This window comes from Puma concolor, chromosome C1 (genome assembly GCF_028749965.1).
Source record: "Puma concolor isolate L17-30 chromosome C1, mPumCon1.1.hap2, whole genome shotgun sequence".
Lineage (NCBI taxonomy): Eukaryota > Metazoa > Chordata > Mammalia > Carnivora > Felidae > Puma > Puma concolor.
Window position 1 is genome coordinate 38,467,653 of NC_141674.1, and position 24,613 is coordinate 38,492,265.

Sequence of the window (24,613 nt, forward strand, 5' to 3'; positions counted from 1 at the left end):
AGAGTCAGTCAGAGAAAGACAAATTATCATATGATTTCACTCATATGTGGAATTTAGATACAAACCAGATGAACATAAGGAAGGGAAGCAAAAATAATAAAATTTAAAAAAAATAGAGGGGAGACAATAAAAGACTCTTAAATACAGAGAACAAACTGAGGGTTGCTGGGGGGGTGGTTGTTGGGTGTGGGGAAGGGGTAAATGGGTGAGGGGGCTAAATTAAGGAGGGCACTTGTTGTGATGAGCACTGGGTGTTATATGTAAGTGATGAATCACTAAATTCTATTGCTGAAATTATCAAAAATGAATAAACATTAAATTAACTAATTAATAATAAAAGTTATTTATTCATTTATTTACTTAAAAATTTTTTAATGTTTACTTATTTTTGAGAGAGAGAGAGAGACAGAATGTGAAATGGGGAGGGACAGAGAGAGAGAGGGAGACACAGAATCCAAAGCAGGCTCCAGGCTCCAAGCTGTCAACACAGAGCCCAATGGGGGGCTTGAACCCATGAACTACAAGATCATCACCTGAGCCGAAGTCAGACGCTTTACCAACTGAGCCACCCAGGCACCCAATAATAAAATTTTAAAAAGTCTATTAATAAAGGAAGAAAAATTAATCACCATCATAAAAATAAACAGTATTATATAGCAATTAAGGAAATGAACTTGATCTGAAAGAATCAACACTGACAAATTTTAAAAACGGAACTGGAAAAAACAGGTATGCAGGATACATAGTAAAATACCATTTGTGTAAAGTTTTAAAACAAAACAATAGTATAAGCAGCACATAGACATACACAAATATATAGTAAAAGTACAAAACCAGAATCAAAAGAATACGCTCCAACTTCAGGATATTGATTACGTTACCTTTAGGAAGGGAAGGAGAAAAACAGGAGTCAGAAAGATATACAAAGGGGGCCTTAACTATATCTGTAACATTTTATTTCTTAAAAATGAAATCTGCAGCAAACATGTAAAATGTAGCATTTGTTAAATCAGGGTGTGGAGAGGGTGGAATCATAGTATTCAGTTTTATTTTTCCTGTAAGTTTGAAGTATTTCTTACTTAAAGTTTTTAAAAGTCTATATTCCAGGGAAATTTCCCCCAACTGTAGCACAATTGTGAGACACCACTCCACAGAAACTTAGATGAGGATCACAAATGTTTAGATAAGTAGCGATTGAGAAGGAAGGACCCAAATCTGTTTGCCCCAATGTTCTCTATAATTTGAGTGCGGTGAAGAGAATACAGAGAAGAAATATATATATATAATATATAATATAATATAATATAATATAATATAATATAATATAATATAATATAATATAGATATAACATATATATTATATATAATATATAAACTAACCCCAAACTGACACTATTCACGTAAAGCAAACTGGCTGGTTTCACTGCCCAGGCATTGGGCTTTATTTTTCACTCTCCAATTTCTTCCCTTCTCCCAAATAATCTCATGAAAATTGAACTACTAAATAACAAAAAGAAGGTAGACAGAAGCAGCAGCACAAATACTTCCTATATCATAGAAAGGATGTTTCAACTATTAAAAATGTAACTGTTGGGAAATATAATTATTTTGCTGTTCTTTAAAAACAAGTTACTTGGCCTATTATACCATTCTCCAAAAATTCACTGAGAAAAGTCACACTTTCTTTCCAGCAATATATTTTCTCTCTAGTCATACGGCTCTGTGGAGCAACATAAGATGTGTTATACACCAAAACCTTTCATGTTTACTATGTTCTTGCTCTCATATTACCACCGTATTAAACATGAGGTTGCTACTAATACAAGACTGCAGCAAAAAAAACACTTTGTGGAGGGGGTGGGGGAAGAGGAGAATGTAGTTTCACACTTTCAAAAGACAAGGAAAGATAAAACATCTAATTTCCAGTTTATAGGATCTGGGAACAAATTAAATGTCACCACAAAAGGAAACAATTCAGACAATAACACAACATGGGATATTCAATATCTGAGTATGGGCTCTTCAAAAGGTAATGTGCACAGAAAGATTTTTACAAGAATGAATGTTCATAGATTTATCCATGACAACCACCACCTGGTAACAATCCAAATAATCATCAGTAAAAAGAATGGCTAAAAAATGTTGCAGTATACACATACAATAGAATACAACTCCTCAATATAAAGGAACAAACTACTGATACACACAGTCACATGGATGAATCTCAAAAATATGCTGAGCAAAAGAAGCCAGACACAAAATTTACAAACTATATGGCTCCATTTAATACGAAGTTCACGTACTGGCAAACTCATCTATAGTAACAGAAATCAGAATAGTAGTTCCCTCTGCAGGGGGCTTGACGGGCACAAGGGAATTTCATGGCTTGATAGAAGTATTCTAAATCTTGACCCAAATATGATTACATGAGTGTATACATTTATCTGAATCCACTAGAGGGGAAGAAAGGAAAGATCATGGGGAATGAAAAAGTAGAACAGTTCTATACTAAAATGGACTTAAAAGACCTAACAACCAAATGTAACATGTAAACCTTGATTGGATGCTGGTTTTTAAAAATTAACTATGCAAGTTATTTTTGGGACAACTGGGAAGACTTGAATATGGGCTAGATATTAAGAAATTGTCACTCATTGTTTTAGGTGTGATAGATAATAGCATGGTGGTCATGTAGAACAACGTCCTTGTTTTTAGAAGATGTTGAAGTGATTAGGAGTGGCGTACCATGATACCAACAATTTACTTCCAAATTTTCAGCAAAAGAGCCACATTTATTTTATACATACACACACATACGTACAGATAAATCAAATTAATGTTCATAGGCCGTGGCATAGGTTTTCATTGTACTATTCTTTCAACTACCCTGTATCCTTGAAAAATGTCAATAAAAAGCTGGAAAGTAAAGATGACAACTTTTATAGATAACAGAGTGATCTCTGAGATATATTACGTGAAGGAAAAAAAAGCAAATGTGCAGAATAGTTTATGTAATATGCTACCTACTATATTAAGAACCAAAGAAAAAAATATATGTGAGGGGAATGGTATGTGTGTATGTGTATATGTATGTGTATCTGTTTGGTTATATTATAAAAGGAGATACTAGAAGAATAAATCTGAAACCAGTAAAAATGATTACCTACAGCAGATGAGTATGGATGGGAAGTAGGTTTGAGGAGACAGGGCTGGATGTGAAACTGCTCTGAGTATATCATTTTATGGGTCTTGACTTTTATACCATGTAAACATAAAAAATTAAGTTGAAAAGAAGAAATTAAAATGTAAAAGATGTTAAAAATATCTCTGGTCATATAATTCATCTTTTCAATCAAAGCCCAATTAATCAAGCTTAACTTGAATGGTTGCTAATGATCATTTTTTCTCCTTCTAAGCATCAGAGCTATTTAATAGCTTTTTGCTGGTCAGAAAAATTAGCATCTTGTTGCAGATCTGCCCCTAAATAGTTGTGCAACTGTAAACAAATAACTAGCCATGCTAAGCTTCACCTGTACAAAGGAATAAATCGAATGATATCTGGGATCTTTGGAACTGTAAAATTCTGTGACTCAAGTGTTTGATGAAAAAAGTTACATAGGGATGTTTCCACCTGCCTAATTTCTTTAGCCTCAATGAACACAAGGTCCGTTACACAGTCATTCACCTCCTGCAGTACAACCAATACCAAGAAAGAAAGGGTACTGAAATTAAATATATTTCTGCAACTCCTTCAGGCAGTAATCAGTCACAACAAAGTACTTCCTCCTAAAGATGGGTACTGTCAAAGGAAGGGGAGCAGCAGCCAGTCGGTGGTGCAACTGCACTCGCTGGGCATCTACACCCCATTGGTTAGCAGCAGAGGAAGCAGCAGCCAGTAACAAAGTCTGGTGAGGCTGCACGGCCAAGCGAGCGGTTTAGGAAGCTAGGACGCTTCTTATATTCTTTTGCTAAAGGAATCTTACTTTACAAAAAAGTTGCTCGACTTTGGCAGCTGTGGGATGAAAACATCTGAAGCTAGGGCTGTGGCTTCCCGCACAGCAAAGTAAAATCTCTGCAGGCTTAGATAAACCAAGAGTGCCAGAAACTTTCTTTCCCTCCACCCTCTGCCTCACACTTTGCCCTACCCAGGCTTGCCTTCTTTAAGACCTAACAAAAGACCTAGAAGAGTCTTGTGACTTGGAGTTTCAGGGACAGTGTTGCAGAGGCCTCATTCTAATTCGAGGAAGGACAGCCAGGAGAGCAGGGGTGGCCAAGGGTGGGTTAAGTCCAGAGAGAGGCCTGCAGGCAGGGTGTGCAGGGTGTGCAGGAAGCAAGTGGGGAGGACTTCTCCGGGCAGCACTCAGAAGCCTGGTGTTGGGATATTTAAAGACACTCACATACACATACCTGCCCCCAGTGTTGCTGGGAGATCAGAGTTGAGACACAAGAGGGCTTAGGAGGGGTGGAAGGAGAGAAAGGGGGCCGAGTGGGGAATTCTGGTTCCAAGCTGCTTGCAGGTCTACAATGGGGGTATGGAAAGGCTCTCTGGGATTTCCTCTAAAAGAGACAAGCTGGAGCTTTCATCTGAAGACGAAAACGAGAGGACTCTGTAAAGAATGAAGAGGAAGTAGTTTTAAAACCTGCGGAAGGGTCTTCCGAGATGATTAAAAGGGATGGAGTTTTCTCATACCATGGAGAGATCCAACCACTTCCCCTGAGGAAGCACAAGGGGGTTCAATGCCTCAGCTGGATTTCCACAGCAGGTTGGGGGACAGGATCCTCTCGAGCCAATCTGGAGAGTGACTGGGGGTGGGGTTGCTGCTCCTCTCCAGCAAGTTCACAGAGTGAGCAGTTTCTCTGTTAAAAGCTGTTGCGTTTCTTGGCGTGACAGGAAGGATAAGGGATAAGGGATCCCTCTCACAGCCAGGAGGGTCCTGAAATGATTTCTGAGAACAAGGCAGGGTGCTTTGTGCAGTGCTGACACAGTTCGGTTGCTGGGTGTGAGGATTCCACACTGAAGACTGAGAGTGAAGGCCCCTTCACGAATCAGAAGCTTGAAATTTGTCCGAAAGAACCTGCCCGCCGTGATTTGAGAGGAAACGTACCCCCTTGGAGACTGGGGAGAGAGGGGGCCAGTAATACTCTTTCTAAGAGAAGTGGAATGTAAAGAGAAGCCTACCACCCGATCCACTGGAAAGTTAGGGGCAGGGCGAGGAGGCCTTTGGAAGAGGAAGTGGTTTGTAAATGATCTGAAGGAACCCCAACTGGAAGCTGGGATACAGCGAGGAGAACGGAGGTGGGGGTGGGGACGGTCAGAGCTCTGCGTGGCTGGAGTGGGAGGGCGTTCAGGATTTTGCAGAGGGAGGAGACCCAGGGGCCACGGGTCAAGGCTCCCGAGGGATGATTCACAGGCTAACGTAGCTTTTGAGGTGACTCGGGCTTCAAGGAGACGAACGAGGGAAGCGTCCCCGAGTAAACGCCGGAGACTCGGTGACACCCAGGCGGCGGGGGTTGTGGGGGCGACCGGTACTCACGGAGCGGATCTCCAGCGCCAGAGCGCACTGCAGCGCCTTCACCTTCGGCATCCGCGCGGGGTGGGGCGGCGGGGACGGACCCCGGCCGCGGGCCCGAGTGAGGCGAGGAGACGCGGGGCGGGGCGGGGACGGGGAGGAGACGAGGTGGCGGCGGTGGCAGCTGTGGCCCCCAGGCCGGGGCCCGCGGTCCAGCCTGGGTCCCGCCGGAGCAGAAGCTGTGCGCGGGGCGTGGACTCGTTGTCATGGCAGCCAAGAGGGGCGGGGCCGGAAGAGAGGCCGGACGGGGACGCGCGGGAGCCGCCACTCCTCGGCGAGCGGCTAGGGGCGGGGCTCAGAGAACGCCTGAGGCGGGACCACGCGAGGAGGCGTGGCTTCCGAAGGAGTGGGGTGGGGCGGGGCTGTTCTGTGACATCAAAAGATGGGCGCACAGCTGGACAAAAGCGAGAATAGCCTGGGGTTTGTGTAGTGGGACAGTGCCGAGGTCAGGGAGCTGGACTCAGGAGCCCTGAGTTCCAACGTGGCGATGACACCTTGGGCTACTGGAGTCCCAGTGAGGCCTCAGTTTCCACAACTGTAAAAGAATAATAATTAATGTTGGTTTTCTTTTTTTTTTTTTTTTTAATGTTGGTTTTCTATTTGAATTTCACAGTACAGTTTACAAAGCCAGCATGAGGAAATTGAGGATTAGAGAAGAGGCTTGCCCAAGTTGAAGAGAGAACCAGGACTGGAACTCAGGACCTTTCATGTAAAATCCCAATTGCGTCCCTGACAATTGGGGCTTGAATCAGATCATCATGTTCCTCTTCCTAGACTCCTACTCTATGATTCTATTAGTGCATCCCCCTCTCTCTTCAAGGTTCCCTAATCCACTGTGTATGCTTAAATTGAACTGTCAATGCAGGGCCAACAATAAATCCAGTTGGGAAGGGCTTGGGCCGTAAACCATCAAAGATTAAAAGAACCGAAGAGATTGGCCCAATCCAGTCATTTTAAAAATCATTTTTAGTGTGAAATATATTACACATACAGAAATGTATAAAACACGTTCATCTTAAACAATAAAGCAAATCACTGTGCAACTAATACCTAGATTAAGAAATAAAGCATTACTAGAACCTTAGAAATGCCCCCAGCCATTGCATTGCCTTCCCTGCCCTGGAAGTAACTGCTACCCTGACTTTTGTTACAATAATTCCCTTCTCTTTCGAAGTACTTTTGCTATTCAAGTATGCATTCCTAAACTAGACGTTTTTGTTTCCTGCTACTGATGCTTTATCAGTGAAATTAACACTACTCGTGTTTTCCTGTGACTTGCTTCTGTCATTTACTATTATGTTGTGAGACTCACCCAATATTGATGCTGTATAGCAGATTTTTTCCATTGTTGGCTAGTACTCCAATATATGAGTATTTATTTATTTATTCTTTTAACTATTGATGGTCACTTGCACTGATTCCATTTTTAGCTATTATTCACGTGTTGTTATGAACATTCTAATACATGTCTACTAGAGCGCATGCATGCTCCAGTGGGAGTGGATTGACTCGGTATTAGGTTTTGCACATGGGATTTTAATTAGTGATGCCACACCGTTTTCCAAAGTAGTTGTACCAATTTATGTTCCTGCCGAGAGTGTATAAGAGTTCTTATTTTCCCACATCTTCACCAACATTTGGTATTGTTTAGGTGTTTAATGTTTGTATATTTGGGTGTATGTAGTCCAAGTATCTCATTGTGGATTTACTTTGCATCTCTTCTTACTATTGAGATTCAGCATCTTTTCATGGTTTTATTAGTCTTGCCATGTTCTCTTTGTGAACTGCCTACTAGTTCTCTTCCTATTTTATTAGATGGTCTCTCACTCACTCTCTCTTGCTCTCTTGCTCTCTCTGTCTCTCTCTTTCTCACTGATTTATAGGAGTTCTTTATATATCCTGGATGCTAATTCTTCATCTATATTACATGTGTTACAAATATCTTCCCCAGTGTGTGCTTAAGTTTTTAAATTTTCCATATAGGGTGTGACGAACAGAAGAGAAACTACATCAAGGAGTATGAATATTCTTAGTTTGACCAAATAATTCCAAGTTGCTATCCAGAATGCCACACCAGTCTACACTCCCACCATCCAGTGAATCTTCCATTTCAGTTAACATATTATTCAGTTCTAAAATTTCCATGTTGTCTTTTTCATTAGTTTTCACATGACTGCTGAGATTCCCTATTTGTTTACTCATTAGGGCTCTATTTTCCTATCCCCTTTGACTATATCTTTATTTCTTTGAAAATATTTACAATAGCTGCCTTAAAGTCTATATATGTTATATCCAACATCAGTGCCATTTCTGCTTCTCCTATCTACATGTTTTCATAACTATACGCTGTATTTTCCTGTTTCTATGTCTAGTGCTTTTTATTATTGAATACTAGATATTTAATAATGCCCTATAAGAACATGGATTCTATGATCTTTCTCTAAAGACTATTGATTCTTATTTTAGTAGGCAGTTTAATTATGGGGCGATTACCTCAAACTTGTGCAGACTTAGTGATATACTTTGCTAGTGCAGATATGTGGAAAGCCCAAGATGTTCTTAAAGCCCATCTACCTTGGTAGGTCCCAACTTCCAAACTCTGTCTCTCCCAAACTTTGTCAGCCTTCGTTGTAGACTTTGTTAACGTGAGTCTAGTGCAGGCCTAACTATAAGATATGGTTCTTTCTGCTAGAGTGCAGACTTTCTGATGTATCAGCTGGATTCCAGGAGTGTTATACAAAGTGTTAAAAAGATCTCTCCACAGTGGAATGTTCAGCACTCCAATGTCCCCAGTACTGTCTGATCCCAAGCATCTCTGTTCTGCTCCCAACACTAAAGCAGCTGCTGACTGGCATGTCTCTGGTCATCTCATCCTGTGTATGTAAAGCTCACCCCTCAGCCTTGAAGTTTTGGGGAAACACCTCATAGGTTTCTGGGCTCTCTCTGCACAGTGCCTGTCTTTGTCAGTTTGGGCTAACAGAACACCATAGCCACCACAGTGCCTTATAAACAATAGAAATTTATTTCTCACAGTTCTGGAAGCTGGAAGTCAAGATCAGGGTGCCAGCACACTTGAGTTCTGGTGAGAGCCCTCTTCTGAGCTGCAGATGGCCCTTTTCTCATTTTATCCTCACAAAGTGAAGAGGGTGAGAAAGCTCTCTGGGGTGTCTCTTATAAGGACACTAACTTCATGAGAGCTCCACCTTCATGACCTAATTACCAACCCAAGGCCCCACCTACAGCTACCACCACCTTGGGGGGTAGGATTCCAACATATGAATTTGGAAGGGACACGAACAGTCAGTCTATAGCAACTAATTTAAAGATGTTCTCCCTCCATTATAGCCTTCAAGTTTCAGCCTCATACAAAAATTCAGCTGCCAATTTCTAAACCCCAAGCATGAAATTTTGGGTAAAAATTCTAATTGGCCTGAATGGCAGCATTGTGAATGGCATCACTATAATTAATGATGTCCCAGGAAGATTTATAATCACAGGTTACAGATAAAACAGAAATAGTACGCTTCTGCACTTCCCCTCCTTTTATCCTTTACTAATTTTGTGGGAAATAAGTCCAATAAAAAATATAAGCTCTTAATCTTTCCCAGAAATCCTACCTCATTTGATGAATACTTTGAGGGAATAAATTAGAGTCTTTTTTTCTTTTATACAGTCTACTTTGCATTTATGAAGTGAGGATGGTAACTCAGGTTCCCTGGCCAAATGGTCAGAAGGTTAGAAGGCTTTTTAAAGACTTCTATTGTCTTCCCTTCATGTTCAGTCTCCATAAGGTAATTGATTTCCAACAAAGTCAGTGTCTTCATTAGTCATAGGACTATTAACAATAATAACAGCCACAGTAACCATTCAGTGACAGTTCATTATATATCAGGCATTGTACAAGTTACTTTAAGTAGATAATTATACACCTTATACATCTCTACAAGCAAAGTATTGGTATCCCCATTCAATAAATGAGGAAACAAGGTCACAGTAAATTAATGTGCCCACACTCACCCAGGTAGTACCTGGCACAGCAGGAACTTGAACCTAAGTCTGCTCTTCTCCTGCTATAAAATGCTGCGTCTCGTTATTTATTGTTTTAATATTATCAGTAACAAAATACCAATCGGTTTAAGAAACAATACAACCCAATAAATATAATAGCAATAATTGTTATATTAATAGAGGTTGTATATAATATGCCATTATCTTGCATTTGAAAAGATATTTCTGTTCCTGAAAGCATGTTTCTGTCATTTAAATTGATTCTCAGGATGATTCTATATATTTTAAAGTGCAACTATTTCTAAACTTCTAACACTTGACGGTGGGCTTGTCACTGAGAATGGTATGGAAAGTTTAAGAGAAATAAGACTTTAAAAATCTGATATAGTTTGAAATAAAAACATAAAGCAGGAATCACCCTATAATAAGAATTTTTTTATATTGGGTAAACTATAATTTTAAAAAAAGAATTTTCTTTTATGAATTGTACCTCTTGGAAAAATGTTCGAGCTTGAAATGTACTATGTAACTCAAATAACACATACCCAGAAGACCATTTTGTTTTATTAATCTTGTCTCTCTATGTATGATATGCTAGTCCAGTCAATAATAACTAGGTCTCCATTCTTCTGATTGAGTCTTAGAAAGTAACAATTAAATGAGGAATCATTTCCCATTTCTTGTATAACATCTTTATGGAATATGGATGTGAAGTAGGCCAGCTTGCTGGGAGGAGGGAGTATGAGGACGTACTATAAAAGTTCTGAGCCCTAGTTGCAAATTGGGTCTGCTGGAATTGGGCATTGCTTCTAGCCTGGTGGATGGCCTCCTGAGATTCGACCCTACTGTCTCCATTTCAGGAAAGAAAGGGCCTAGGCCCTCTGCACAAGGCTGCCTAGAGGGCTAGAAGCATTGCAATGACCGTAAGCTACATCCATCCTAGGGAAGAGTTTCTGCATGAAGGGTCTTCTCGTGGTGTTGGAGCCACATAGTTGTGGGAGGAAGGTGATTCCGACGTAGGTACCATTTATTTCTTTCCATAACTAATAAGCTGTAAGCACCTGGAATACTGACTACTTGTGCTAAACTGACCAATGGTCTCCTGAAAATGTCTATATCCGAATTCCCAGAACCTGTGAATCCTACTCTCTATGGCAAAAAAGGATTTTATAGATGTGAACAAGATAATGACCTTGAAATGGGGGAGTTCATCCTGGTTTATACAGGTGGCCTTGGTGTAATCACAAGAGAACCAGGAGGAGTCAGCATCAGAAAGAGGGTAACGTGATAATGGAAGCAGAGGGAGAGAGATGATGTGATGTGGGGCCATGAGTCAAAAAATGAGGACAGCCTTGAGAGACTGGGAAAGGCAAGGAATGGATTCTCACCTAGAGACTCCAGAGGAACCAGCCCTGCCAACACCTTGATTTTAGCTCCGTGAGATTCGTTTCAGACTTCTGACCTCCAGAAGATAACTATATTATTATAAGATTATAATTATAATTATTATAAGATAATGAAGTTGTGTGTTAATCTACTAAGTTTGTGGTAATTTGTTACAGCAGCATTGGGAAACTACTTGATCTAGTAAGAATCTGCAGGTGAGTTAGAAGTTAAACAAGCTGATTGTAAGTTTTGTAAACTAGTCCAGAATTAATTTTGCAACAGAAATTACAAATTTAAAAATCATGACACAAATAATGACCTCAGAGGACTTTTTTTTTTTCCTTTCCCCTCAGAGGCCTTCTTAGATCATGCTCAGGAAATGAACTAGTCCTCTGCAATGTCTGTTGGGGATGGGTTTCTCAGCACACTGATAAGCAGCCCCTTTCAGTCCTTTCTGGGCCACCTGCAAATTTCAACAAAATTAAATTCTAATACCGGTCCTTGAAAATGTATCAGGGCTATTAGTTGAGAGTGAGCACAAAAAACATGAGGGTATATTGGCACCAAGTGACTCCCACCCCTGGGTATTCCATTCTGGACATTCTTCCCCAAACAGCTGTGGCTGCCAATGCCTTTGTGCGTCTCCATTTCCCATTGTTGTTTTAGGGAGCAAGAGTGCAGATGAGTTGGGTCTCTCCCCATTTTCTGGACAAAATAGGAAGCCTGAGCCCTATACTGAAGACCCCCTTTGACATTACTCCTCTCTCAGCTTCAACCCATCAGAACAAGTTTGGCTTCTCATCTCTCCCTCAAAGTTCCAAGACTTTTTAAAAAAAAATGTTTACTTATTTATTTTTGAGAGAAAGAGAGGGTGTGCAAACGGAAGAGGGGCAGAGAGAGAGAGAGAGAGAGAACCCCAAGCAGCCTCCGTGCTGTCAGTGCAAAGCCCAACGTGGGGCTCCATCCCACGAACCTGTGAGATCATGACCTGAGCTGGTATTAAGAGTTGGACCCTTAAACCGCTGAGCCACCCAGGCACCTTGCCCCTCGGGGCTTTTTAAATAATGAAAGTAAGAAGTTTTTCTTTAACTGGCTTAACCAACTCTTAGAGAAATCATGGTTGACAACACCTAAAATTAAAAGCATATCTGGTCCCACCCCATACTGATTAAATCAGCACCTTTGGGAGTGAGGCCTAAGCACCTATAGTTTTAAGATTTTTCCAGGTGTTTATAGTCAGGATTGAGAACCACTGGTTCAAGCCAGCCATGAACAACCTATTCTTGGCCAAATTTTAATCACCAGTATTATTGGCTGAATTGTGTCCCCTAAGATTCATTCATTGAAGTCTTACCCCCCAGTACCTCAAAATGTGACTGTATTTGGAAACAGGATCTTTAAAGAGGTCATTCAGGTTAAATGAAATGATTGGGGTGAGTCCCAATCAATCCAATGACGCCTTTATAAAAAGAGGGGATGAGGTGGAGGCACCTGGCTGGCTCAGCCACTTAAGCCTCAAACTCTTGATTTTGGCTCAGGTCATGATTTCACAGTTTGTGAGTTCGAGCCCTGTGTCTGGCTCCACACTGACAGCATAGAGCCTGCTTGGGGTTATCTGTCTCCCTCTCTCTCTGCCCCTCTCCCACTAAACACTTAAAGAGAGAGAGAGAGAGATGAGGACACACACACACACAGAAAAGACCAAGCGAACGCAGGGAGAGAAGACGGCCACCTATAAGCTAAGGAGAGAGAGGAGGGCGTCAGAAGAAAGCAACCTTGCTGGTCCTGGGCTTCTAGCCTCCAGAACTGCAAGAAAATAAGTTCCTATAGTTGAAGCCACCCAGTCTGTGATACTTTGTTACGGCCACCGGAGCCACTTAGTACAATCAGTAAAAAAATTGATCTCACATCCGTTGCACATTTTCATTCTAGAGACACTCATTTTCAGAGCTCTGAACACAAGCATGGGCTGTACTTCTCTTTATTTGAGGGGATAAAAAATCATAATAGCTTTCATCATAAGAAGATATACCCAGGTAAATTGCTTTTACTTGCAAATAACAGAAAACTCAATTATTGATGGCTTAAAAAGTAAAGATTTTTAATTATCCCCTATACCCAGACGTCTGGAGGGAGTTGGAGGGAGGGGATGCTGCTGAAGCTCACCTGGTTTGAAAGGCCAGGTCCTTCCTATTGTTCCATTTCACCACTTTTTTTTTTAAATTTTTTTTTAACGTTTTATTTATTTTTGAGACAGAGAGAGACAGAGCATGAACGGGGTAGGGGCAGAGAGAGAGGGAGACACAGAATCGGAAGCAGGCTCCAGGCTCTGAGCCATCAGCCCAGAGCCTGATGCGGGGCTCGAACTCACGGACCACGAGATCGTGACCTGAGCTGAAGTTGGCCGCTTAACTGACTGAGCCACCCAGGCGCCCCTCACCACTTTTTTTTTCTTGTGATGCTGATTGTCTTTAGACTGGTTGTCCACATTCCCACCAGGAAAAAATAGAAAGGGCAGCACCAACAAACTGGAAAGTCATGCCTGTCCCTTTTTATAGAAAAATAAAAGCTTTCTGGAAGCCTTCCAACAGACCTCTGCTTCTAGGTCACATGACCTCCTGCAGCTATAGAGGAGGCCAGAAGCATAATATTTCACGAATGGGAAAAGGATGTTCATGACTGAGAACCAGTGGTCTCAATCCTAACCAGATTCATCTGGGGAAATTCAAAAACTATAGATACCTGGGCTTCATTCCCAAGCGTTCTGATTACATGTATATGCACGCATGTATATATAGATTCTGACTATTACACATATAATGATTATATCATATACATATGATGTATACACACTATTATACATGTATATTTTCACATACAATAATACATAGTATAAATATACCTTTATTTTATATATATTACATATTTTAATTGCATTTAAATATATATGTTAACTATACAGGTGATTCCACTATGCAGCCAGGTTGAAAACCACTGGTGTAGACCACACACGGTTTATACCATGATACCACCTGAAACAAAGCTGGGACGTTGCTCGGCAAGCAAGACAGGAAAAATAATAGGATGAGGATTGACATCTTGTGGCGGCCACAGCTAGAAAGTATTTGCTCATAAAGCCGGGAAGATGCATCTGGATTTGGGCATGTGTGGACACAAGCTTAAAATGAGCAGTGTCCTCTGCTCTCCCCCTTCCTCCTCCACCTCCCTTCCCTCTCCTCTCTCTCCTCCTCACCTTCCTCTCTCTCCATCTCTCAGCCTCCTACTCCATTTATTTCTCCCCTTCCCCTCTTCTCCATCTCTAACACATCTTTATAACCCAGGTTAGATCATTATAACCAGGATTATTTCCTACAAAATCAAAAGCGATTCTCCAGTCATTGGTTGAATGCTTCCGGTAACAGAAATCTCACTGTCTTACACAGAGTTACTGCATTAAGACAGTGGGAGTTATGCTCTGCACTAGGGCACCAGCCTGAAGTAGGGAGCTGGGTTGTGTCAGGTGTCGGCCAGCTAGGAAGAAGCACACTTTTTTCTAATTCACATGAAGATGCCCTATGGGCTAACAGGGGTCCTGGTGTTAGGAGGTTACCCTTCTCACTGTCACATGACTGTGGCTATACGAAGTCTTCTTTTACGATGGGACAAAATTGCCTTCCTCAAAGATTCCATTCAGTGATCCATTTGATGGTTTGGAGCCACTTAGAACACATTTGCTCCCTCCTCTGTGGTCCGCATGGCAGCTCCCTCCTCTGTGGTCCCCATGGCATCTTTTCTCTTCTGGCTTTCCCAGCCTTGGCTCCCCCGGATGTCCTGCTCCAACATGACTCCGACTTCCCTCTGCATTCCCCCTTGCTCATGTTTAGATGCACTGTTGAGTGGCCCTCTTATGCTGCAGCGCTGTAACCTGAGCATTGTAAATGGGAGAGTCTGCCTAGAGAAGGGGGAACTTTATTGTCCTTGACAGGGAGAAAGAGGATGTGGAAAACAAAATCCTCTATTTGCAGAAATCACCTTGCTGCCAGCCACGACAGAGACAGACATGGGTAGGCACAAGAACAGGTGACAGAGCTTAATGTCACGGAAGCCAAGGGAGAAAAGAATTTCAGCGATAGGGTGGTGACCATCAGTGCCCCATGCTGTTATGAGTTGGGTAAGATAAGTACTGAAAGTGCTTAATGGATTTGGAAACCAGTCATCGGTGACCTTCGTTAGATGAGTTTCTCTTAATGGATGGATGGAGAGACACAGCAAGTGCAGAAGAAAAGAGAGTGTGCAGATGGCAGTTATAGGGGAATACAGTCCAGGAGGTGGTGGTCAGGGGATGGGGAGGGGAATGTGTTCTAAAGGATGGGAGAAGTTTGAATATGGTCACAGGCTGAGCAAAAAGAGGAAGTAGGTAGTTAGAGGTTGAAACCCAGGAGCAGGAAGAGAATTATTGGAGATCTGTTCAGGGGGACTCGGGAGGCAGAGGTGGAGGGATTGGCCTGGAACAGGTAGACTAACACATCTTCCTTAGAGCCTGAGGGAAGGAGAAATAACATGTACACAGAAAAGTGGAAAATTCCTTTGAAATGAAGACACAGAAAGGTTTGGGGAGATGGCTTTTAGACAATGAAGTAATCTCAGTGCTAATATGTCCTTCCATCTCTTTCTATCCTCCCTTCATGGAATATTTATTGAATTCCCGCCACCTAGCATTGTGGATACTGAGAAGAAGACAAAGCCTTCAGACTTTGGACAGAGATGGCTCTGATCTTCACCTGGTCACTCTCCACCACCAACAGCACCCAGACCCGCACCACACATCAGCCAAGGATTGGAGAGAACTCCCTTCCTCACAGCCCACCATTGCCTTTAAATCTTTCTGTATGTTCTCAATTTCCTGATCATTTTGTCTAAGCCGCACAGGAGAGCACAGCTCACTTGGGATGGTCAGCTGCAGGAAGAGAAAAAGGAATCAGGGATAAATCAAATGGGGGAGAAATAAATGATCTTAAAGCATTTGGCCTAATTCCTCTTCTGGAAAGAACTGTGTTTGGAAATAATTTTAAGACATCTCTACAGGTATGAACAGGGAAACCCAGAGGACATAAGCAGGAGAGCCTAGTGCAATTGTGAACTGCACACTGGAGTGGAATGAGTCCTGAGGTTTAGGTGTGGGCAGGAGGGAAGTCTGAAAATGCCTCAGATGTGAGAGGGAGAAGTGCGAGTTGAAGGCACCACGAGAAAAAGAAAGGTACATAAGCCTGGGAAAATATCTGAATAAAAAGAAAAACTGAGTTGGAGGTAGGAAGTGAGGTAAGGCCCCTAACTTCCTGGTGACACTTTGTGTGATCATTGTTTGTGTATCTGACTGGCCCAGTGGCTTGTGATCGCCTTGAAGCCCAGAGCCAGGTGTTGGCAATTCTATGCCCGCTAGCCATCAGGTTTTGTGGAACCTGAAGCTAATATAATTTGGGGAGGGTCCTTTAAGAATTTATTAATGGAAAATTAAGTAATTTAAAAGTGAATATTTATTTTAAAAGAGGGAACAGAGGTGCCTGGGGGGTTCAGTCAGTTGAGTGACCGACTTCGGCTCAGATCATGATCTCACAGTTCATGGGTTCCAGCCCCACGTTAGGCTCTGGGCTGACAGCTCAGAGCCTGGAGCCGGCTTCGGATTCTGTGTCTCATTCTCTCTCTGCCCCTCCCCACTCGTGCTCTGTCTCTCAAAATAAATAAATGTAAAAAAATTAAATTAAATTTAAAAATTCTCAAAATCCAGAAAAATCACATTATATGAACTGCCTGAGATACCGCTATCAATCTTCTTGCATTTCCTATATTTTCTCTGTTTATTTTAGCTTCCCAGCTCCTCATTGGTCATGTCTGGGAGATTTTTCAGGCTCTTTTTTTTTTTTTTTTTTTGGAAACCTTTGTCAAGTTTCTGCCCTAAGAATTCAGGCCATTTTGCATTGCCTTGTGCAGTACTAATCCTTTATACTCTGAACTGACAGTACTCACTCACTGATTTGTTGCCGATGTCTCTCTTGTAGAGGCCTCACACCTTTGGGTCACAGCGCTGGGTGAGTCAGTACTATGGGCAGTAGCAATATTCATGGAAGCCATTCCTTCACCAGAGATGGCTAGCAATAACTGAATTTTACTTGGGAAGTGACTGTGAATCGCAAACAAAACACACTAAACCCAAACTTCAACATGACTGCCCTTTAGGTGGATTCCCCAAATTCCTGTGGCTGCCATAGGTAAAGGCAAGTGAGGCGGAGGGGAAATTGGAGTGGAAAGAGACCAGGGTCTTCGAAGACCGCTATTAAAATCTCACCCGGGGAAGTTGCAAAAACATGTGACCAGTACTCAGGGCAGGGCTGGTGCAAGTCAGGGTCCTGAAGCCTCCTGAACTTTGTCAGATATTGGGCACTCAGTGAATGAAAACACATGAAAGGGAGGGAAAGGAAGAGAAGTGAGCAGAAAACATAGCACTCTTGCCTGAAAAGAAGGAGATTCCTGATAGTACTGGTTGTTGGTGAAGTATCATCAGTACCCCAGCCTGACCTCAGCCGGAAAATTCGCTTTGCTCGGCCACTGGGGTTTCTGGCCTCCTGGGTAGGCTGCCTGTGTTCCTCCTTCCTCTTTACCCCTAGCTTTCCTAGCCACACAAAGGGCTATATTCTCATCACTGTAGCAGGAAGTTTGCCAATCACCAAGCTTCCCTGTGTGCCTCTTTGATTTGCAACATTTAAAGGGCATGAAGAGATACATTCAGAGGCAGGCTTTTAAATCTGAAGTTACCCTAGTGTGAGTCCCAACTGAAACATCCTCACTGGCAGTAACCGCTGAGCACAGCTGGGCGGATGGCAGCTTTTGCCCTATAAAACATTTGATACTTTGCCAATAAACTATAAAGAGGAAAAGAAAGCCCCTGTCTAGTTGGAAGTTACAGGGCAGCTTTGGAATGCGCTGACCAAAGCAAAATGTGCCGCTTGTTCCTTCAGTTTCTAAGTACCCCAGCCCTGCTGATGAATATATTAGAGCGTATTTATCAGTAATTCAGGCCTCTGACTCAAGGGCCCCCTCAGCAAAGCCACTGGGATTTCAAGGCCTGCCCCAGTCCCTTCCTTCCCCACTGGGGCTGGGTGGTTAAGGGAGTCCCCAGGATCCACCGAAGCTGTCCGGCCACGGATGCCGCACTAACTACTCTCTACTCCACGTCTTTGTGGCCTTGTCACTGGTGCTACTACCTGGCGAAAGAATGAGCATCTGCTGCCATTACTGTCATTCTTCAGAGCTGTTTCTTCCTTTGCACCCTGCGTCTCTGTTCTCCCTCTGACAAGGATCCCCGGAAGGGAGTCTCTCCGGCCAGGGAAAACACCCGCTCCGCCAGACTTCAGAGGGTCTGGCAACCTACTAAGAACAGTTATTTATAAAGCTTACCAAAGGTAAATGCCCTTTTGATTTTCATATCCATTCTTGACAAGCGTAGGTCATGTTTTCCAGGGCCAAGGTGGAAGACAGTTGAACGGTAGCATCCAGTATCAAGTGCAAAACATGATTCCTCACTTCCAACCCACAAACCTACAGAAATTCCAAGACGGGAGTCATAGGCCTCCTAGTTTAGAATGAGTTCCTCGGAAACCTGCGGAACACGCTTGAAGCCATCCCGTGATATCCATTTTACCTCAGGGTCAAGCTCCACTCACTCTCTTTCCCCAGGAGGCCTAGGAGATCTTATGCAAAAAGGATTCTGGAAAGTTCTGTTCTCTCTGAGTTGCTTTTGGGTTCCTCCAGAACCCTCAGACAATTATTTGAGTAAAGTGGTTTACTAAGGTGATGATCCCAGAAACACTTCTCAGAGAGGGGCACCTGGGTGGCTCAGTCAGTTAAGCGTCCAACTTCAGCTCAGGTCATGATCTCACAGTTCGTGAGTTTGAGCCCAGTGTCAGGCTCTGTACTGACAGCTCAGATCCTGGAGCCTGCTTCCAATTCTGTGTCTCCCTCTCTCTCTGCTCTTCCCCCATTCATGTTCTGTCTTTCTCTCTCAAATATAAATAAATATTTTAAAAAATATCTTAAACACTTATCAGAGAAGGAGGCCAATAAAAGGCACGTTATGAAGCCAATTACCATTGTGGGAGACTGGAGTTTAATCCCACTCAGACCCAGTGTGGAATATATACCTTAGCATTATTCCATCCCATCTTAGATCTTTATCTGTGCATTCCCCTCAGCCATTGGTTGAGTGTTAATTCCAGTCTTTCTTTCCATGTGGTGGAGTGGGCTTCAGCAGCTGGGGAAAGCAGAAAATCAGGTGCTGGCCGGTGTTAAGTCCAGCCAGTGAGTACAGACATGGTACGGACCAGGTAATAGGAGTGGGGCACTGGCATTGGAGACCACAGTTCCCCAAGTGGACAACCAGGACCTTCTCATGATCAGTGGGGAGATCCACAACCAAGGAACAGCAGTTCGCCTGATCTCCAGAGTGGGAAGATAGTTTGTGTGAGAGCCCTGAGTAATCTGTGCAGTCAGGAGCAGCTGTGAAGACAGATGTAGGGTCCTACATCCCTAGGCCACGGGGCACTGGTAAGAGGAAGGCAGGGAGCTGGGGTTCGGGACAGCATTCTTAATTCCCAATGGAATTGGGGTCAGAAGGAAGGGAAACTAAAGCATAAATCTTCATTGCTCTAAGAAGAGTTTATCACGTTGTAGGTGTTTCAGAAATATGTGGGTCTTTTAAAAATGGCTGTCACAATAATTGGGGAGGTGCTACTGGCATTAGTGGAAAATATTCAGAAATGCCAGGTGGTCCTACACAATGAAGAATTGGCCAGCCTCCCCCAAATCCTATCCGTTCGCATATTCTCACGAGTGAAAAACTTACTTGTAAATATCTGAGTCTGTAGCCTAACTTCATTTCACACATAAACTTGAAGACTTCTTTGTGTAATTTAAATACAGGGTAGTTTATCCAGAATAATGCAGCTTTTTTTTTTAATGAAGAGAAGACTATATTTTGTTCAGAACTCTACTGAGAGTTGTACCAAAAGGAAAAAAAAAATGAAAAGTTGTCGACAGGAGTTTAGAAAAGCACATCAGTCTCAGCTAGTGGTAGTGTTTGAATCACCAGTTCAACATCCCTGACTGAGCCAGTTTCATTTGCAGTGCTTCCATTCAGGTAATTTTACTTATTATTATGATTTTTTTAATGTTTATTTATTTTTGAGAGTGAGAGAGACAGAGTGTGAGCTGGGGAGGGGCAGAGAGAGAAGGAGACACAGAATCCGAAGCAGGCTCCAGGCTCCCAGCTGTCAGCACAGAGCCCTACATGGGGCTCGAACTCAAGTACTGTGAGATCATGACCTGAGCTGAAGTCGGGGGCCTAACGGACTGAGCCACCCAGGTGCCCCTATTCAGGTAATTTTATATAGCTTCATTACATCTTTTTATGTGCCAGCACATTGACATATGGAAATACATATTATTCTATTATACATTACTTCTCTTATTTCTCCTTTATCTTACACATCAACTTATAAGATGTATTTCAAAAAGTTGTACATGTAGGCAAGTTACATTTTCTGTGAATTTCATATGAAAAGGAAGTTTTACAAAATATGTGTAATAAAAAAGGAGCACTGGATCTGGTAGGGTTGAGACTCACTGCTCCAAACTTATCAGATAAATACCAAGAAATGCAAGTGAGGTGAGGTGAGGACCAGTTATTGCTATCTGATTTCCTCCTTCACCTTGCCTTGTGTTGACCAGTTCTGGAGTTTGCCTTCAGATTTTGGTATCTGCTTTTAAAAGACCATGGATAAGTCTGATAACTTCCAGACAAGAGTGGCTAAGGTGTCAATGGATCTGAAAACCTCCACACCACAACCACCGCCCCCCTCCCCCCCCAAAAAAAAGAAGAAGAAAGAGGGATTAGAGGTATTTACCTTGAAAATGAGCTTCAGGAAGGAGCAAAGGTAGACCAAGGGGCCTACATCCTATCACTTGCTTTCTAAAGGGCTGACATGAAGCAGAGTAGTTCTAGTGGGAGAGAGGGGAAAGCTAGGACCAGTGATCATGTAACTGGAATGAACACTTCTAAAATGTTAGGCTGCACATATGGTCACTTTTTTTCCCAATTAAATAATCAAAAAATTCTCCCTTCCTTCGCCTCTTAGATGAGTTATTTTCTGGAAGTCCAGTATTTCTTTCCTGAATCTTCCTTTCATTCTTTAAAGGATCAAATTCAAACCGGGGTCTTGCAGGCTTTCACAGTCAAATGGAGACCCAACCAAGGGCCTGTATTCGTCTCCTGCTGTTGCGTCTTGCTCCCACATGGTGGCACTGTTGAAGACAGCCCGACAGAGCACAGAAACTGCTGCCGGCCAGCTGCGGAGTTGATTGATAGTAATGATTGCCATGGTTCTCTGAGGAAAGATGACCGTAACCTAGAGGAACCCTCTGGCCCTAAAGTTTTCAATTCTCAGCATTTGCTCTTCCAGCTTAAACACCCAGCCACTTTTCAAGGAACAAGCCAGCCCCATTTGCACTGTGACTGGTGTCTGACTCTTCAGACCTGAACCCCTCCCCTCCCCTCCCCTAGTATTCAACTTGGGATATGGCACTTTTCCTCTTGAACCCTCAAAATATAGAGTCTCATTCTCCCCATTTCTCAGACCATTTTTCTTTCCTTTTTACAGTTCCCACCTCATTTCTATTTCTGTCTTTTCTGTGTGTCTTTTCTGTGTGTCTTTTCTGTCTTTTCTGTCTTTTCTGTGGTCAGTTTCTCATACCGCACAATTATAGTTATATAATAATTATAAGCCTGGCAAAACATCTTCTTGAGCGGGCACCTACCACAATTGGTTCAAAGAGGGGGGCATATTTTAACATAAGAAAGAACTTTTAAAATCTAGAGCTATAATGTCTGCCTCAAGAGATGGTGAGCTCTTCTCATCTCTGGAAATACTTAGAAGAGGCTTTTTGTACAACCCTCAGACCAATATTCCAACAGGTGTGCTGCTATCATGATGTGGCTTAGAGAGGACAAAGCTTGCCTATATTAACTGTCAAATCCCCCGAAACCCCAAAATGTGCCCACGATCACCGATCACCGGTTTCCCTCTTTTGTTAAAACTAATGCATCACGATTCGAGTAATGTTTTTCTGTGACTCTAAAACCATTTTGCTTAATGAGGTACTAAGTCTTTATAATTAGGCCCAGAAGGAAATGAGGACGTGGCCCTTAAGAGCAATAATTATTTCAGTTATTTATGGTAATAAAAAATTGAAAATAGGAATTCTTCCTCAGAATGCAACTATTTATTCTTTTACATATTGCCTAACAGGCAATTACCCTATTAAGGCAGCGTTTTGTTGCTAAAGACATTAATTGAAATGTAAATTAAATGTAAATCAGCTAATTAAATTGATCTGTAATGAACTTGTCAGGCAGGCCTCTCTGATCAGATGCATTCCACTAATAACTGAGCAGTGCGGCCGGCCCAACACACAGCTGGGGCAAAGGGGGCCTGAGCCGTTCCCCAGCAGACACTCTGATGAAGAAAGGAGGCTCTACATCATGCAGATCTTCAGGAAGAAAGGACAACAGTTCAGTCAGGCCTTCGGAAACATTTTCCTTGGAAGATTTTCCTTATAATACTCTCTGGGCCTCTTTTCATGGTTTCAGATGCAAAACCCAGGAAATTCAACTCAAATTGAGTCAGGTGAATGGAGTACCCAGCGCAGGATGAGTTTGAGAGACTCCTTCAGGGATGCAGCTCCATTTGCCTCTGATTCTTTCATTTGTGTGTTTTTCCCTGAGTTGGCTTCATCTTTAGGTTGATGTCTTCCTGGATTACACACTTACCACATGCAGGGCTTGGGGGAGGAGGGGGGAGAGTCGGCCTGTTGTCTCTATAGTTACTGAAGGGAGATGTTGAGGATTGTGCCAGTTAACCTAGGGCAGCTTTGCAGTTGGTGTGCACTGGTACAGCTGTACCCGTTGTTAAACTAGTGAAACACTTCCATATGTTGGGGAGGAAAAATTTCCCTCTACCCTTCAAGGGTCTTCTGGCTGGTCTAAGAATTAAATCGACATAAAACAGATTAACAGTAGAAAAATAAGCAAAAGTTTAATAACCTGTACACCTCTTGTATACATGGGAGAGACCCAGGAAAACCGAATGACTCTGCAAAATGTCTAAAGACAAGGAAGATGTTAGGGGCTGAGGTGAAGAGTCAGTTTTGAGAGATTACCAGGAAAAGCACAATAAACAAGAGTAAGGTTGTTATGCAAATTTAAGCCCCTGCCTTCTCTACTGATAAGAGTTCCTGGAGATTTAGTTATCCTTTTCTTCCTGGTATAGTGAGAGAGACACCCTTACTACACCCTTTATATAAGTAAATGTCTCTTACAAAAAAGGATAACTTATACTTAATTTTCAGAGCTTCTCCTGTGTTCGCAGCTCCCTAAAAATAACCAGCTTAAAAAAAAATAATTACTATGCCAAAAATAATTACTATGCCAAAGAGATGCAACTTGGGTGGCAAAATTTGCTCCTCTTCATATGCAGTTGGTAAATAGCTACTTCCCCAATAACTGCTTCCCCCATACACGTCTCTCCCTACCTGGTGTCTCTGGTTCTTCCCCCAGAACGCTGTAGACTTTTCCATGATTTAGCCGGGAAAGGATTAGTGCCTGGTATAAGAAGAAGCCTTTAGAACCCTGCTCTGGTGCCATGACTGGCACCTATTCTCATTGGTTGGGGTCCTTGCTCTGCTGGTTGTTCAATATTTTGAAAATTTTCCCCATATTGGATCATTTCCAAACCAATCCTTGTGATTAGGGCAATTCTATTTCCTGATTAGCTACACCCCTGAATTTAACTATACCCCCCGTGGCAAAGGGAAGAATTTTTCTTGATTAGTCAAGACTCTAGAGCAATGGTGCTCAAACTTGAGTGTACAGAATCTCCTTGAGGGCTCATTAAAATGCAGACTGCTGAGTCCCACTTCTGAGTTTCTGATTCAGGCTTTGGTCCTGAGACCTTACAATTCTATCAATTTCCCAGATGAAGCTGATGAAGCAGGACTAAGGACCACACTTTGAGAATCATTGCTCTAGACCTTTGACATACTTGGAAGAATTGAGAGCGTAGCCATTCAAATCATTTTTTTTGTTGGGTAGTTCAAATGAGGAATGTGATTGAGAAAGGCTGGTCTAAGTTAGGGGTCAGCAAACTATTGGCCACAGACCTACCACATGATTTTGTAAATAGAGTTGTTTTGGAACACAGCCATGTTCATTTGTGTATGGATTGTCTATAGCTGATTTCATGCTACACTGAGACAGTTGAGTAACTGGGACGGAGATCTTACGGCCTGAAAGGCCTAAACTATTTACTAACTCGCTCTCTCAGAAAGAGATTTGCCCATCCTAGACTAATCATCACCCATCTCTAGAATTGAAAGTGGGGGTAAATCATCCATTAGCCTGGCTGCTACACAGCTGAAGACACATGAAATGTGATGTGGGGAGCAAAGGCAGAAAGAAATGCAGATAAAATTAAATTTCCTTATAACCTGCAGACTATTGACAAATACTTGAAACAGGCAGAATAGGACATTCCTCCAGGAAC

The 24,613-nt window shown here is 42.4% G+C and overlaps 1 protein-coding gene and 1 long non-coding RNA gene across 4 annotated transcripts in view; one reads left to right on the forward strand and one right to left on the reverse strand.

The window, feature by feature from the left end:
• The window catches only part of SPATA6 (spermatogenesis associated 6), a 151,605-nt gene extending 145,813 nt beyond the window's left edge, over nt 1-5,792 (reverse strand). For 2 of the 3 annotated variants that reach the window (XM_086716921.1, XM_086716920.1), the window contains exon 1: nt 5,535-5,788. In XM_086716921.1, the coding sequence (XP_086573047.1) occupies nt 5,535-5,585 (51 nt within the window). In that variant the 5' untranslated portion in view covers nt 5,586-5,788. Of the gene's footprint in view, nt 1-5,534 lie in introns of all 3 variants that reach the window. The other variant, XM_086716922.1, reaches the window with a different exon arrangement.
• Nucleotides 5,793-5,893: 101 nt separating this feature from the next.
• LOC147578000 (uncharacterized) lies at nt 5,894-6,617 on the forward strand. Its single transcript, XR_015254690.1, has 2 exons — nt 5,894-6,084; nt 6,184-6,617. It is a non-coding gene; the product is annotated as an uncharacterized LOC147578000 (long non-coding RNA).
• Nucleotides 6,618-24,613: the final 17,996 nt, after the last annotated feature.